This window comes from Anguilla rostrata, chromosome 10, assembly GCF_018555375.3.
Source record: "Anguilla rostrata isolate EN2019 chromosome 10, ASM1855537v3, whole genome shotgun sequence".
Taxonomy (NCBI): Eukaryota; Metazoa; Chordata; class Actinopteri; order Anguilliformes; family Anguillidae; genus Anguilla; species Anguilla rostrata.
The window spans coordinates 5,191,775-5,206,695 of record NC_057942.1 but is presented as its reverse complement, the minus strand read 5'-3'; the positions used below and the strand labels follow the sequence as shown (position 1 = coordinate 5,206,695).

General features: G+C 47.7%; 1 protein-coding gene across 1 annotated transcript; it reads left to right on the top strand.

Annotated features, from left to right (window-relative positions):
- Positions 1-331: 331 nt before the first annotated feature.
- Positions 332-14,096, top strand: prodhb (proline dehydrogenase (oxidase) 1b). Its single transcript, XM_064353625.1, has 14 exons — positions 332-823; positions 1,801-2,009; positions 4,675-4,709; positions 5,603-5,752; positions 6,180-6,244; positions 6,374-6,490; positions 8,962-9,035; positions 9,253-9,334; positions 9,743-9,835; positions 10,205-10,351; positions 10,631-10,806; positions 11,479-11,577; positions 11,772-11,860; positions 12,853-14,096. The coding sequence occupies exons 1-14, from the start codon at positions 482-484 to the stop codon at positions 13,044-13,046; spliced, it is 1,872 nt and encodes a 623-aa protein (XP_064209695.1). The 5' UTR covers positions 332-481; the 3' UTR covers positions 13,047-14,096.
- The last annotated feature ends 825 nt before the right edge of the window (positions 14,097-14,921 follow it).

Genomic DNA, 14,921 nt, shown 5'->3' with positions numbered 1-14,921 from the left:
ATTCGATCAACTAAGTTAGGAGAGTTTATGGGACATAGTAACTTAATTGAATTGTAGTATGCATGATACATAGCATATACAAGGCTAGTCACAATATATGAAGGATAACCAATAAAAAATCTTCTGAAAACATTACATGCTTCGCATAGAAACATTTTGCATTCCCACAATATACTCATTATGTTCCGTAAATAAGAATTCACGTGTCATTAAGGCAACTTAGTCTTGTTACAGTAGTTTTTTTCAGTATTGTTAATTATTCAGCTTTATGTCGTCAGCATGTTTTCCACCAATCGGTGCTTGAGCTAACCATCCTTCACACATGGGCGGTCTCTACTCGTCGAGTATACATGTGCCTTCCGAGAGTTGGAAATATCTGTCCTGGTGAGCATCCTTCAACGGTTGCAGAAGTTTTTCATCGGAAGTTTCTGGATCCAGCTACTTCACAGCCCATCTTATCGATCTCTGTTATCCGAATACTATGTCTTACGCTAAAATAGCGCCAACTTTTGCCAGGGCAAATTCAGAATTTAACGTAAGGAGGCTGACTTTGTCATCGGGCCGACGACTGCGATCAACGTTGGCCTCTACGAAACGGAAGGATGAACAGAACGATTCTACCTGCACGGTGTCTGTAGACACAGCAAAAACAGACCTCATTAGCCAAACAAAAACTGCTGATGCTCCACCGAACAGCACGATCGCTATTGACTTTGAAAATACCAAAGAAGCCTACAAGAGCAAAAGCTCCCTCGAGCTGCTCAGAAGTTTATTGGTTTTCAAACTTTGCAGTTATGACTTCCTGGTCGACAAGAACAAGGAGGTAATGTTACTGTACATCTTTGCTAGCTGGTGAATTTTAGACAGAAATGTTTCTTTCAATAATTGTTCTCGAAAAGAGCGCAGAATTAGTTTTAACGAACTTCGTGCTTGGGGACTCCAATGGCTGTCGCCTTCTCCGTTGTCGTAGTGTGCAACATCCCCGGCGCTCGTGTGACGGTCTTTAAAGTTTCGTTCCCTGGTGAAAGCATCGGTGATGATGTTGTGAAGTCTTGCCTGAAGAGACCCATATTGACTTTATAACTGTTTATCGTTGGTAACAAAAATGAAACATTCAAAGAAAGAAATAAGTAGGTTTGATAAAGAGAATACAATCGCGTCATTATAAAGCCAGCAAACGCCACCTGTTTTTGAAAAGTATTTCTAAATTTGCTAGACTTCCTTAATAAGATTCGTGGCGATTTAACGGTCCATCAACTAAAGCTGAGCTATCGTGTTACGCATCCGACCCTATGCTGTCATATGCTCCTATTGACAATGTGAAATTACCGCTGCATTTAGAACAGTGTTTGGCAACGTTCCCAGTGACGGTAAATGAAAGCTCTTAAGCCAAACCACGGAGTATTATTGCCACTGAAACATCCTCTTATGTTCTAGTGTTTGAGTGCTTTAGCAGCAAATGCAGCGCTCGCGTTTTAAATGGATAAAATGGAGGGGGTTGTGATTAATTCATTTAATGAGCTACAATGCTATAATGGATGTAAACCGCAGAAAATGGCGCCATACTTCAAAAGATTGAAACGTGAGCCAGAAAACAGTTTTTTTTAGTAGTGTTCCTCCTCCCCAATTTTCTGTGTTTATGTGTGAAATCCAGATAAAGAATGACCTCGCTTCCACATCGCGCCACTAATTTCGTTTCAGTGCGTAGCATGTCTTGTATTTGCATAATTTGTCCCAGTAGCATTCTCTCCACTTTTCCAACTTGAGATGAGACTCCCTGGTGTTCTGTTTCTATCGTAGTTAATGGACCTCAGCAGGAAGCTCTTGGGCCAGAAGGCCTTTGAGCAGATGATGAAGATGACTTTCTACGGGCAGTTTGTGGCAGGGGAGGACCACCAGACCATCAAGCCCCTGCTGCAGAAGAACGAGGCTTTTGGGGTGGGGTCTGTGCTAGACTACAGTGTGGAGGAAGACCTTACCCAAGAGGAGGCAGAGAAGAAGGAGATGGAGTGAGTTCCCGCTCACGTTAGCTATCCCCTTACTATAGCGAAATTAGGGAGACAAGTAGCATCTATGAACCAGCGATTTGAAGCAGCCTGCTCATGCTTAGTGTACACATTGCATTCCATGAATAATACCAGTCAGTTGATAATCCCCCTTTCTGTCAGACATACTTTTGGGTTTTGTAAGCAACATTGCTCCATTTGGATATCAGAGTTGGGGGTCAATGTCATTTAAATTCAGGAAAAGACTTGAAAGTCAATTCATTAATAACAAATCCTCATGCAATTGTACGTGTATTACAGTATTATACAAATAGTAGCCTATATAAGGAGACAGAACATTCTGTATGTGTTCAGTTCTCACCATTGATATAGGCGTAATTCGATAAGGTTATCGGAAAGTAAACAGAAAGCCCAAAGCCGATTGGCCAGTTTGGGCAAGGCCCTCCTCATCTGATTGGCTGGTGTGGAGTTGTGGCGTCTGTGGACATGCTGTCACATGAGAACCACAAGCGAAGCCGAATGCCTTTGGAGCCGGTTGCGGCAGCCTAGGAAATTGTTGCGTAATGTGTTTTGGAAAAGTGCCTTGTTGCGCAGTGTAGAAATAGACTGAGCGTGTGTGCAAGCATGCTAAACAATGAATGGCTTCAGTTAGGCTCTTTTAGAAAATACTGTTGCATGTTTGCTGCACATTAATGTGGTTTTGATATAAAATTTATGCAGATCAGTAAAATATATTTTCCCCGTATGCTTTGATTTACTTGCTTAGAAAAGACCGCCTCGTAAAACAACAATCCGTAAATTCAACTGCGTCATGCTGACAGAAAAGGGGATTTAATAAATGCCTGCTTTGTTTTCGTTTGTGGGCTTCACTTTGTGTTCAACAAATAGGCGGTATAATCATATGATAACCTAGAATGTTCTCGTGAAGTGTATTCTTTGTCGAATCAATCCGAAATAGCGCAGGCCGATTCACACTGGGAATCGTTTAAATCAGTACAGTTCTAATGAACACATAAGATTTGTGATAAGATTCGTAGCCTCCATTGACCGGTATGAAATCGCACTAATAATAATAATGATAATAGTAATAATAACAATACTAGTTTAGAAGAGAATGTTTTGATGTTCAAATAAAGACAATATCTAAAGATTAGAGTCTTGATATCATATATGAAATAATGTGTTTAACCTTGCTTTACGTACATTTGATGTCATGTATCAAGCAAGGTATTTAACCTTGTTTTACTTAACATATGGGATACTTTCAGCAGTGAACTCTGCAATAAAGTAACGAAGACAAGGAAAACCACACAGGAGTTATAATCACAGGCGTGGAATTTTAATAAGCCCCATTCACGGGACAGTTATGCAGCTCTGAAGGAATTTAGCGTAGGAAACGCTGCATCATTGCAACGGGGCAAGTCACTCTGGAACCGCCACGGGCCAGTCTAATGTTTGATAACGAAGCATGGCTACCTCTCCGGCGATAAGCGACAGTCGGAAAGGAAAGTTTCCACAGGGGGAACGATGCCAGTGGCGGGATTAGAACGAGATTATTAGGGCAGCAGAACAGCACTGAGTTTGCTGGGTGAGATAAGATAGCACAGCGGGCATTTCACGCGGTCCCTTTGTCGTGTAAGTGCGGTGTGCAACGGCGGAATGGTGGAGAAAGGAGCTAAGAGACTAAGTCGGCCATTTTGCTTGTTTGCCAGCCAGACGGGTCAGCAAAGGAAAAGCCTGGCTTTAAGTTCTTGATTCCGTTTTCCTCTCCCGTCTATCTTGCGTTGAACGCGGTTGCCACAGACTCCAGAGTTACAGTAAAACGGTGTGGGGAAAAAAATAAAGTTTAACGTTGTTGTTCCCGCGCCTTTACGAGTGTCGATGCCCTCCCGAGTGTTTTTGTAAAGAATGTCTGGCAGTCTCTCGTCAGCTGCCCAGACGCCAAAGGGCGTTTTCCGTGCGTGTGCGAGCGTGTTACGCAACGGGGGCTGTCTCATCGGACAGGCTCGGTTTCTGACCAGTCCGCATTCTCGCCACCGCGGGGGAGAAATAGCCGGAATCGCGCTGGCCGGTGGTGTGTGAAGGTCACCGCACCTGTCAGTAGAGGAGGGTTCCTCCTGCACGTTGGGGGCGGGGCGGGGGGCGGGGCGGGGGGCGTGTGGGGGGCGTATGAATTCCCGAGGTTACGCCTGGCTGACGTGCGGACACGCCGCGGTGTAAAATTAGATACGGAGGCATTGCGAGCGTGTCAGGCCCCGTGCGCTCCTTCCCCAGACAGCGAGGTCCCAAACGCGGCGGCGGCGAGGGAGAGGTCAGCCGTCAGGTGGGGGGTAGGGGCAGGGGGCGTGGCTCCGGGCCAGGTTGCCGGGGGCGACCGGCCGAGCAGGCAGCGGAGGGTCAAGGTTCCTCAGCCCCTTTTTTCACCGATGTCAACACGCTGTCAGACAAGGCTAAAAAAAACACAGAAAGCGCTGAGCTCGTTTTAACAGGCCACGGAAACACGCTTTATTAACCGGGCTGCCGGATGCTCTCGACCTTACTGCAGTTAAAGGATAACAGCACTCGGAAACCAGGTTTCATAATGTGTGTTTTTCCACCCTTTCTGTCATGCAGTTACCAAATTACACAAACCTGAGATAATTAACTCCCCCCCCCCCCTTCCTTTCAGATCATGTGTATCCGAAGCAGAGAAAGAGAGCAGAGGTCAGTAGTTGCTTCGTCACTATTAAGCCACATATGTGACTTTGTTTGGTTTCATCACTTAAATTTATTAACTGTATACTGATACGGTTAGCAGAAGCTGTTATCCAGAACCAGTTTTGATAAGTGGCACATGGAACATAACTGACTTAACTTCTGCCGTAAATGATTTGTGACTCACTTAGACAATTACCCACTTTTCTGTATTGCAGATACTGGTACAGAGTACCACGTTACCAAGGAACAGCCACGTACAGGAAAGCTAAAACATTCGCTGTCAGATATTGTTGCTTTATTAATGTACTTCCGCTGGGTGTCTATGTGGTTTAACATGCAGTGGTTGGTTAAAGGATTCCTGATGTTGGGTTGACGTTGGGTTGTTTCCTGCCCTCTCTTCTTCCATTTTAACCATGGCACCGGTTATCCGTGGAACTTCCATAATTTCCATTTCTCTTTAGTCGGTTCCCTCGCTGAGAAACGCACCGAGATGGCCGTGTTTAATATATTGGACACATCTGATTGGTTGGTTATGTATTGGGGAAAGATTGATCCACAGATTAAGCAGATCAGTTCCATGGGAATCAGTGCCAGATTTTTGTACATCTTTGGTGTGCTCTTTTTGTGGTGGTACAGTATGCTGGAGGAGCTTTGTTCTGTATTCGATCTATATTTGTCCTTTAAGTTTGATTTACAAAAATAAATGCAAACGTTACACTCCTTCACAGACGCAGTTTGGCAGGTTAGTTCTAGTGTTTTCTGAGCTCTGCAAACTGCTCTTGAAGACAACAGTGCAGGTTTGCATTTAATTGTAAGTCAGAGTTAAGGACAAAAAGTTTGTCCCATCTGTTTTAGCTCGGTCCCGGTCACCGGCTGACACCTGTGCCCTCTGACCACAGGTGAGGACCACCGCGAGAAGAAGTACAAGGCCCACCGACAGTTCGGGGACCGCAGAGGGGGGGTGATCAGCGCCCGCACCTACTTCTACGCCGACGAGGCCAAGTGCGACCACCACATGGAGACCTTCCTCAACTGCATCAGAGCTTCAGGTGAGCGCCCCCCCCCGTCCCCCAGGACGTAACAGGTCGGATCACCTGAAGCAGAGACTGATTGAAAACCGCACACATGTCACCAGCCGTAGCGGCAAAGTGGCAGAGGCCATCTCAGCCTAGTTCGTCGTTTAAATCCCCCGTTTAAATCATCCGTAGTCGAACGGCTGCAGGGTTTCAGCGCATTAATTAGGGTTTTCAGTGAAATTAAAACACCCCCATGTCCCGTGCTGTGCATTATTGTCTGGGGGGGGGGGGTAAGCTCACCGAGTCAAAGGACCAAGCCGTCTGAAAAGACCACAAAACGCTCAAAATGGACGCTGTCACATCTGCCACTGCTACGTTTCCCTCAGCTGTGTGTGTTTTGTGTGGGTTTTTTTTAACCCGTAGTGGAATGTGATAACGAGCGCGTTTTATTGCTACCCAGGCGGAAGTTCCCAGGACGGCTTCTCCGCCATCAAGATGACGGCTCTGGGGCGGCCGCAGTTCCTGGTGAGTTTTGGCGGGAAGGCGGGCCGGCGGTCTGTTGAAGTCTTTGTTCGCCGCTTCTGACGCGAACTTTACCCTCGTTCTTCCCTGCCTCCCCCGCCCCCTCCGCGGCCCCCCTCTCACCCCCCACAGCTTCAGTTCTCAGAGGTGCTGGTGAAGTGGAGGCGGTTCTTCAGCTTCCTGGCCGACAAGCAGGGGAAAGGGGGCATGGAGGCCCTGGAGCAGAAGCTGGAGCTGGAGCAGCTGCAGGTACGGCCTGGGCTGCCCCTGGGGGTCGGAGGTCATCTGTGGAGACGTGACGTGACGCAAAATGGGGGAGGAGGGGGCTGACTGCAACCAGTGGGGAGGGGGTGGGCTAATTGTGACCGGGGGGTTGGTGGGGCTTAATAGCAGTCTGGGTAAGGGGGATTGATAGCAATTGGGGGGATTGGGGGGGAGAGTGGGTTGCATTAATTTTAACTTTTCTAAGTTCACTTTTGCTTTCGTTGCCTTGTCGACATCACAGATTCCAGCAGTCGTTCATTCTGAGATGACCGTCTCCAGACACGCCTCTCGTAAAAAAAATGCGATCATTTGCCCTGCCTTTTGTTTTATGGTGGCCGTGCTGAAACACGGCCTTCCCCCAGCGTTGCGAACCCCCCGCAGTTAGCCTGCATTACTGCTGAACTCAGCACCTACAGCGCTGATCACCAGCAGGGGGTGAGGGTCAAACAAGCTCAGGAGGACATTATTAAAAAATCACCTCATGAACTCTCCGCGCTGCTTCTGGAACATAACCTCCCCTGGGCAGGGCAGAGTTCCAGAGTTGCGGGCTTACAGGATTTACCCTTAAGCCCTGTCTTGAAGAGGCTCGGCGTGGATCCGACTGTTAATTAAAAATTTTAGTGAACTCAAACAGCGAGCTATGCAGCGTTTCCTAAAGGGAAGAGGCTATCACAAGCAGAACCGTGTTCGTGTTAACTTCTTGGAGTTCCTCAAACGGGAGGCAGGCTCATAAAAGTACACGGTCTTTTCTAACTTTTGAAGTTTATCTCGGAATGCACCGGAACATTATAAAACCGAATCGAACGAGTAGTGTATTCGTAATGATGCAATTAGTCCTTCCTTATTGTAGTGTCGGCGGGCAGAGTCTTTATCAGAATGGCTTTGTGAGATAAGGAGCAGCCATATAATTGGCTAATTAATGGCGGCAAACGGTTGTAAAAGTGAGCACTCAAGCAATCACTGGGAAGTTCTGCTTCCTACTGAACACACTGGCTATCTCAATCTGGATGTAGGTATTTAGGCATTGATTTAGGATTACCAAAAGATCACTGTAACCAGTGTACATTCATTTACACACGCTGACATTTTAAAAATAGTGAAAACAAAGACACAAACACAAAACTTCCGAGCAAATCTAATTTTTTTTTCTGCAGGATTATCTATTGGCTATCACTGAAATGAAGACAAACCTCAAAATGAAGAGGACTTTTTCCCAGTTTAAAAGATTACAGAACACCTTCCCCAAAGCACTATCTCTGCTGAGTCATTGTACAAGCACAGCATATCCTCCTGAAGTATTTCTTTCAGCATACTTTCATTTTGTTGGGGACGGGGGGAATGTGTACTTTTAAATGGAAGCCGGTATGCTTACACAGTGTACACTGCGGTACATTATAAATATCAATTTGCCATGATGGCATTTTGAATTTAAGGATTCTAAAGTCTCTTGCAGAATATTTTGCTTGAGGCCGCTGTGGAAATTGATCAGTGTCACACTGAAAGGGTGTAGACAGCTGTGTGTGTGTGTGTGGCTGTGTGTGTACGTGTGTGTTCTTGTGTATGCGTTTGGGTGTGCGTGTGCGTGTGGCTGTGTGCGTGTTTGGGTGTGCATGTGTGTGTGTGTGTGTGTGTGCGTGTGTGTGCATGTGGGTGTGTGCGTGTTTGTGTGTGTGTGTGTGTGTGTGTGTGTGAGAGTGTGTGTGTGTGTGTGTGTGCGTGTGTGTGTGTGTGTGTGAGTGTGTGTGTGTGTGTGGTGTGTGTGTGTATGTGTCTGTGTGTGTGTGTGTGTGTGTGTGTGTGTGTGTATGTGTGTGATCCAGGGAGGGAACGCCACTGCTGCAGCCCTGTCTCTTGCTCTCCTCTGACATTGTTTAATCATGTCAGAATGTGTCCCATTTACATGCATCAGCTTGCATCAGCCATTTCGGAACACCCGATATCCCTGAAATCTGCTGTTGTTTGCCAGTGCACCTCCTTTGAGAGAGCTGTTTGGGGCCAACACAAATCTCCATTCATAGCGCTCTTTTGTAGAACAAGGGTTTATCGAATATGCTTATTTACATAGTTGTTTTTCTTGCATGTGAAATTTTCTCATTTGCCGAAGGCACTTCAGTTCTCTGGATACCGGGTGGCTTCTGGTACATATTCCACTATGTCAGTAATAGTGATCTAAAGAGTCTGAGGCTTTGGGTTTTCAACAGGGGGCCCGTGAAGGTGCTGCAGGGGGCCCTCAACTGCAATATGAAACCCCCCCCCCCCCCCTCCCGATCTGTGATCACAATCTTAACCCCCCCAATCCCGGGCCGCAATCTTTTTAAACGCAATTTATGATGAGTGCTTCCTGTTTGCCTTAGCCTGGGTGAGGGTCCTGGGATCGGAAAAGGTTAAAAAAAAAATAAAAAAATAAACTCCTGGCTTAAAGACTATTGGCCTGTGTTTCTCCCCCTCTGTTACAGGAGACTTTGATTAAACTTGGTGCCAAGGAGGACATTCAGAACTGGTTTACAGGCGAGAAGCTGGGATCCTCTGGGTAAGAACGATTGCCTAATTAAACCAGATTGCACAATTAATCAGCACATGGGCTCTAGCACTCCTAATTTCAGATAATGCTTATCACCTGAATGTATGGTCGCACCTGATAATTGGCACTGAGTCAAATGCACGCTCATAAAAATGATATTCAGCAGTCCACAGTTTGTCCTTTTCCTGCCTTAAAATTGTATTTTGTGCTCCTCCTGACCCTGCAGGACCATTGACCTGTTGGACTGGAACAGTCTGATAGATGAAAGAACAAAGATATCCAACCTGCTTGTTGTACCCAACGTGGAGGTAGGCATTGATCTTCCTAATCCGGCCTGGGTACACAGGCCCTCTGCTTAAGTCCCACGGATTTAAGAAATCAAATGGACGTATTTTGAGTGTTGTTGCTATGCAACGCGCAGGCGGTGCGGGGAGTTATTTTAGCGCGATCCACCTAGCTTAGCTCGCCGCGCGCTTCGCTCCAGAGCCGGCCGGGCTTTTCCACTTCAGTAATAACAGACCGCGTTTATGTCGAGCTCTCCGTGATCTCAGGGCACTTTGCAGCGGAAGGGTAGAGCGCTCACCTCAGCCTCCGCTAACACGCGGCAGCGCGGTGATGCGCGGCGGCCATTTTGCGCGTCGTTACATTAGCCGCGGCGGCGAGGGAGCGATGGAGGTCGCTAAACTCGTCCCCCCTCTCTCTCTCTCCTTCTCTAGACGGGACACCTGGAGCCGCTCCTCAGCATGTTCACGGAGGAAGAGGAGAGGCAGATGAAGAGGATGTTGCAGAGGATGGACATCCTGGCCAAGGTGCGGCAAGGGTCAGAGGTCACGCAGTTTCCGCCTCTGCCTGAGCCTTTTCACACATTCCAATACTTGTCTGTTTGTTTATTGGCAAATTGCATAAAACAGCTGGACTGTACAATAACCAAGCTGCTGAAGGGTACGAAAAATTATCAGTATCAGCTATGTGTCACTAGACCTACACAGGCCTTTATTTTGGTCAAATCACTCCCGGTTGATTGTGGTTGGGGCTAACATTTGCTGGCGCTAACATCTCAATAAAAGCGTGCGGGTGCACGTGATCCAGAGCCAGTGTGTATGCTGGGAAATGTAGGCAAAAGGAACTGCGGGGCCTTGGGAACGTCGCTGAGTAAAATGGCGGCTCTCGTCTCGCAGCACGCGGAGGAGAACGGCGTGCGGCTGATGGTGGACGCGGAGCAGACCTACTTCCAGCCGGCCATCAGCAGGCTGACGCTGGAGATGCAGAGGATCTTCAACAGGGAGAGGCCCGTCATCTTCAACACCTACCAGTGCTACCTGAAGGTGAGAGCCAAACACAAGCGCCTCCCTGGAAGTTGCAGTAAATGTGACCTCAGCCTGGTAAGGCTTGTGCTCCCATATGTGTATGGGCCAGAAAGTGAGGCCGGGACCAACGTTGCCAGATTGGGCGAAAACCCGCCCATTTGGGCTACTTTTTAAAGCGTTATTCTGTGGGGGGAAAATGGCTTTGGGCGGGTTATCCGTTTTCAAATCTGGCACCGCTGCCCAGGTCGCATGTGGGTTACGAGCTCTGTGACGCTCCCCCCCCCCGTGTCTCCGCAGGAGGCCTACGACAACGTGTCCCTGGACGTGGAGCTGTCGCGGCGCGAGGGCTGGTATTTCGGGGCCAAGCTGGTGCGCGGGGCCTACATGTACCAGGAGAGGACCCGGGCCGCCGAGATCGGCTACGAGGACCCCATCAACCCCGACTACGAGGCCACCAACCGGATGTACCACAAGTGAGGGGGGAGAGAACAAAAACAGCCGCACCCAAACCCGTTCGCTTTCTCTCTCTTCCTTTTTTATTTTCTTTTGCGTCTGAAGGACAGATAACTCCAGAGTCTTCCTTATCAGTTGAGTTCATTCGGGATTTTTAGCCGCTCCACAGCTGACTGATGCGTATCAAACGTTACGTGGTCATAAATCATCATCATCATCACCAGTGTTTCGCCCCGCCCAGGGATTTTCAGGCTACCCCTGAAGGACATCCTCAAAATATTCAGATAAGAACTGGTAATGTTTTAGAAGTTTACTATGTCAGAGTTTTCAGAGAACTACGAAACGATGCTCTTTATTTAGCTTGTGTTTTTCCCCATGGTGGGTCCGTCACTTGTGCGTTATGGCAGAAGCGGAATTAAACACGAAGAAAACATGTTCCGCCTCGGGAGGGTTCAATCCCAGAGAGCCACCTCCGTGCGTTTTCACGAAAAAAATAATGAAATCACTCGGGTTCCTGTTCAGCTGCTCACCCATTTGTAGACGCCTCCAAAGAAACGGTCATAAATCATCCGGCAGCTCAAGTCGTAAAATCGTACGGGCCCGTGTAAAAACTTGTGAATGGAAAACGATGGAGGAAGTTAGTCATCGATGAGGTCCGTTTGACTGAACGCGATCTGCTCTGTCCCTCGCAGGTGTCTGGACTACGTGTTGGAGGAGATCGAGCACAACAGAAAGGCCAACGTCATGGTGGCCTCGCATAACGAGGACACCGTCAAGTTTACCATTCAGAGGTAAGGCCTTAAAGGAGGCAGCCCTCTCCTGACTCACTGCAGTTTGGTTTAGCGAGTGTTTACTCTTGCGCCCACACGCGTGAGTAGCGTAGCGCTTGTGTTTTAAACGCCGAAACCGTTGCCCAAACGAGGCGCGAAACTGTCCTGGCTTTAACCCCGTGCTCCGCCTCCCTCTCTCTGTGTCGCCGAAACAGGATGAACGAGATGGGCCTGTCGCCCGCGGAGAAGAAGGTCTACTTCGGCCAGCTCCTGGGGATGTGCGACCAGATCAGCTTCCCGCTCGGTGAGCCGCTCAGACGCTAGCGCCCGCGGTCGCTAACACGCTTTCCTTCGTCTTTTCTCCCTCCCCCCCCTAATCCGGCCGCCCGCCCCTTCCCCCCGAGCCTGTGGGCGCGTCCCGTCGGCCATCGGGTGGCGGGATATCCGCCTTTACCGCCAGCCGCGTTCGCGCCAGCTTTGGCACACGCGGGCGGTAACGGGATAGCACGCAGCGGGGGGGGGGGGGGGGACGGCGTCGGCGAGGCCTTGTCCTTAAATGGACCCGCGGCGAACGAGCGCGCGTACAGTGCGTCACGGACGGGCGCCGCGCCACGTCTTACGAAACCCCCTAATCCAGCTGTGGTTCAGCGTCTTCGGCGCGCTGACGCGACCGGGCCCTGTTTACCCTCCGACAGGCCTTAAACAGCTTAGGCTGAAATAATTACAGGAACTATCAGGATTATCCAGGTGCCTGAATCCCAGGGAGCGCTCAAATCCGAGAGCGTCTAGCTCTCCGTATTCAGAGGGATGTTTAACTCCGGAAGCGGCGAAACCTCTGATTCTTTAGACCAATACCCAGCTCCGCACTCTTCACACTGGAAGCCTGTCTCACTCTACCGCTGAAGATGATACATTCCACGGTCCTGAATCACCAGAAAAGTCACTCAGCGGCCTCAGCCCGTGCGAAGTTTTTTTTTTAACCTTTGCTTGCATTTTGGGGGTTCGGGTTTTACCCAATTTTCCTTCTGGTACTTTGCAAAGTGTCTTTGACAGTTAGCAGTAAAGAACCGCTATACTAATATAGTTATTTGATCTCACCGAAGTGTAATGGTGCTGCAATGAACCATGGGTACTGTAATACAGCACCAGGAACTCCTGCTACGGCCTGGGATCACCTGTGTTTATGAAGCAGAGGGGATGGAAGTGGAGCGGGAGCTGGGTGTCTGGGGGGGGGTCTCGATAATGTGGTAATATTCTCCTGGTGTCCCCCCTCCCCCCCCTCTTCTGTCTGCGCAGGTCAGGCGGGCTTCCCCGTGTACAAGTACGTGCCGTACGGCCCGGTGAACGAGGTCATCCCCTACCTGTCCCGCCGCGCCCAGGAGAACCGCGGCTTCATGAAGGGCTCGCAGCGAGAGCGCACCCTGCTGTGGGGGGAGCTGAGGCGCAGGATGCTCAGCGGGGAGCTCTCCTATAGGCCGGCGCTCTCTTAGAGTGGGCGGAGCCACCTTCTCTCATTGCATTCCCGACTGCGATCCCTAGGCTGCAGTCGCACACGCACACACGCACGCGCTCGTGCACACGCCCAGTCCTGCCTCTTTTTTTTAGAGAGGGCTGCGTTTCATCTCCGAAAAGAACCGCCTCGACAGCGTTGTCATACAGGTCGTTGCTAACGTTCTGTTCTGCTGCGCTGCCTATCTTCAGGCTAGGGCCTGGCAATAATAAAAAGCTACACTACTAAAATGGCAGCCAAGGCCAGAGTCAATATCTGACTCCTCTCAGAATGCCTGGGGTGTTAGGATAGAACAGCCAGCTTTTACCTTGCTTTATTTCAGATATAACACCGGCCTGCAGGCCTTGGAATTTCATTTCAAGACTGGCAGCGAATGTACAGGGTAGCACTGAATAACTAAAGAGTGTATTATTTTTAAGTTTAATTTTAAATAGATTATTTTTGTATGTCTAGTTTGCCTTATCCAAACATACTTGTACGCACACACATCATATCTGAAGTATTAATAATCCCTGTCTGATTAACCTTAGCCTCAGAAGCACTTAAATCTTGAACAACAATGTGCTTACCTACTCGAACTTTACACAGTTCATTGTTATCCTCCAGCTTCAAAAGACCACAACTTAATTCATCCATATTTAATGTAATTCAACTGAATTTAACCGTTGTTAATGTTATTAACTTGTGTTGTGTTCATGTTATTGCTGTGCCATACTGTCAATAAATACATAGAACTGCTTGTTTTATTTTATGATTGATCCTAACACTTGTGTTGAGGCGATTATGTGCACTGTCCATGTTAATAACATTGGTTAAATATGATGGAAACCATACAAAAAAGTTTAGGCCAGAATGGGTCTTTTCATGTATTGTTTTAGCCATACATATAAGCAGTGCTTGATTGCTGAAATGGCAAAATTTAAAAACGGTTTGCAATGTATTACAGATTACCCCTGTTTCTGTTCATGCAGCTTGTTGGCAGATTTAATTTGTAAATACATTAAAAAAAATAAATAACTATTGGAGCCTTTTTTCCATTTTGTTCTTGGGTGGTAATTGCTAATTTCAGCAAGTCACCATCATAGTTGTTTTGGTCAATTGTAAAGCAAGTTCATAAAATTCTGTCCGTGCAATTACATAATTTTGTTGCAAAATTATAATAATCAGTATTAAAATGTTCTAAGGTAGTTCCCTTTTGAGCAAGTGGCACTTAATTGTGAATTAATTATCACCAGCTAATCAAAGACAGGCAGTGTTTTCATAACATCGTTGATAGAAATGGCTTGATTACACATGGTTCACCATGGTAGCATTTAATCCAGTTTGTCGTTTCATCCATTTTGTCCTCACTCAGAGGCACACTGCTACAATGAATTTCATATTTCTTAAGAAGGAAAAAAATGAATATTAGCATGGGGCCTTGTGATGGATTTTTAAGTGGTTATTTTTTTTCTACTCTGAGAAGCAGGGCAGTCTGAAAGGCATATAACATCACTGTGATTCGATGAATAAGAAAAAAAATATACAACTAACATGACCTCAGGAGGTATTCAGAAAGTTTAATGAATGAAAAGTTAAATTCATTCGGATCCTGACTGTCCCGCGCCAGTCCCGTCCAGTTCAAACACGTCCCTTGTTTACTGAGCGAGCTCGGGTCATGCGCCGTTGTGTTGTGAAACACGTAGGATGTCAATTATTAGCCTTGTAGCTTTTTGCGTAAACCAAAATATCAATGAGCCACTCCGGGAACGCATGACTGTCGTGGACCTGCAGATGCGTGCGAGTCATAGAGGAACGGCATTTTCTGCCATGTAGATTCAGAAGCTTTTAGCAGCTGGTGAGAAGTTATGTCATA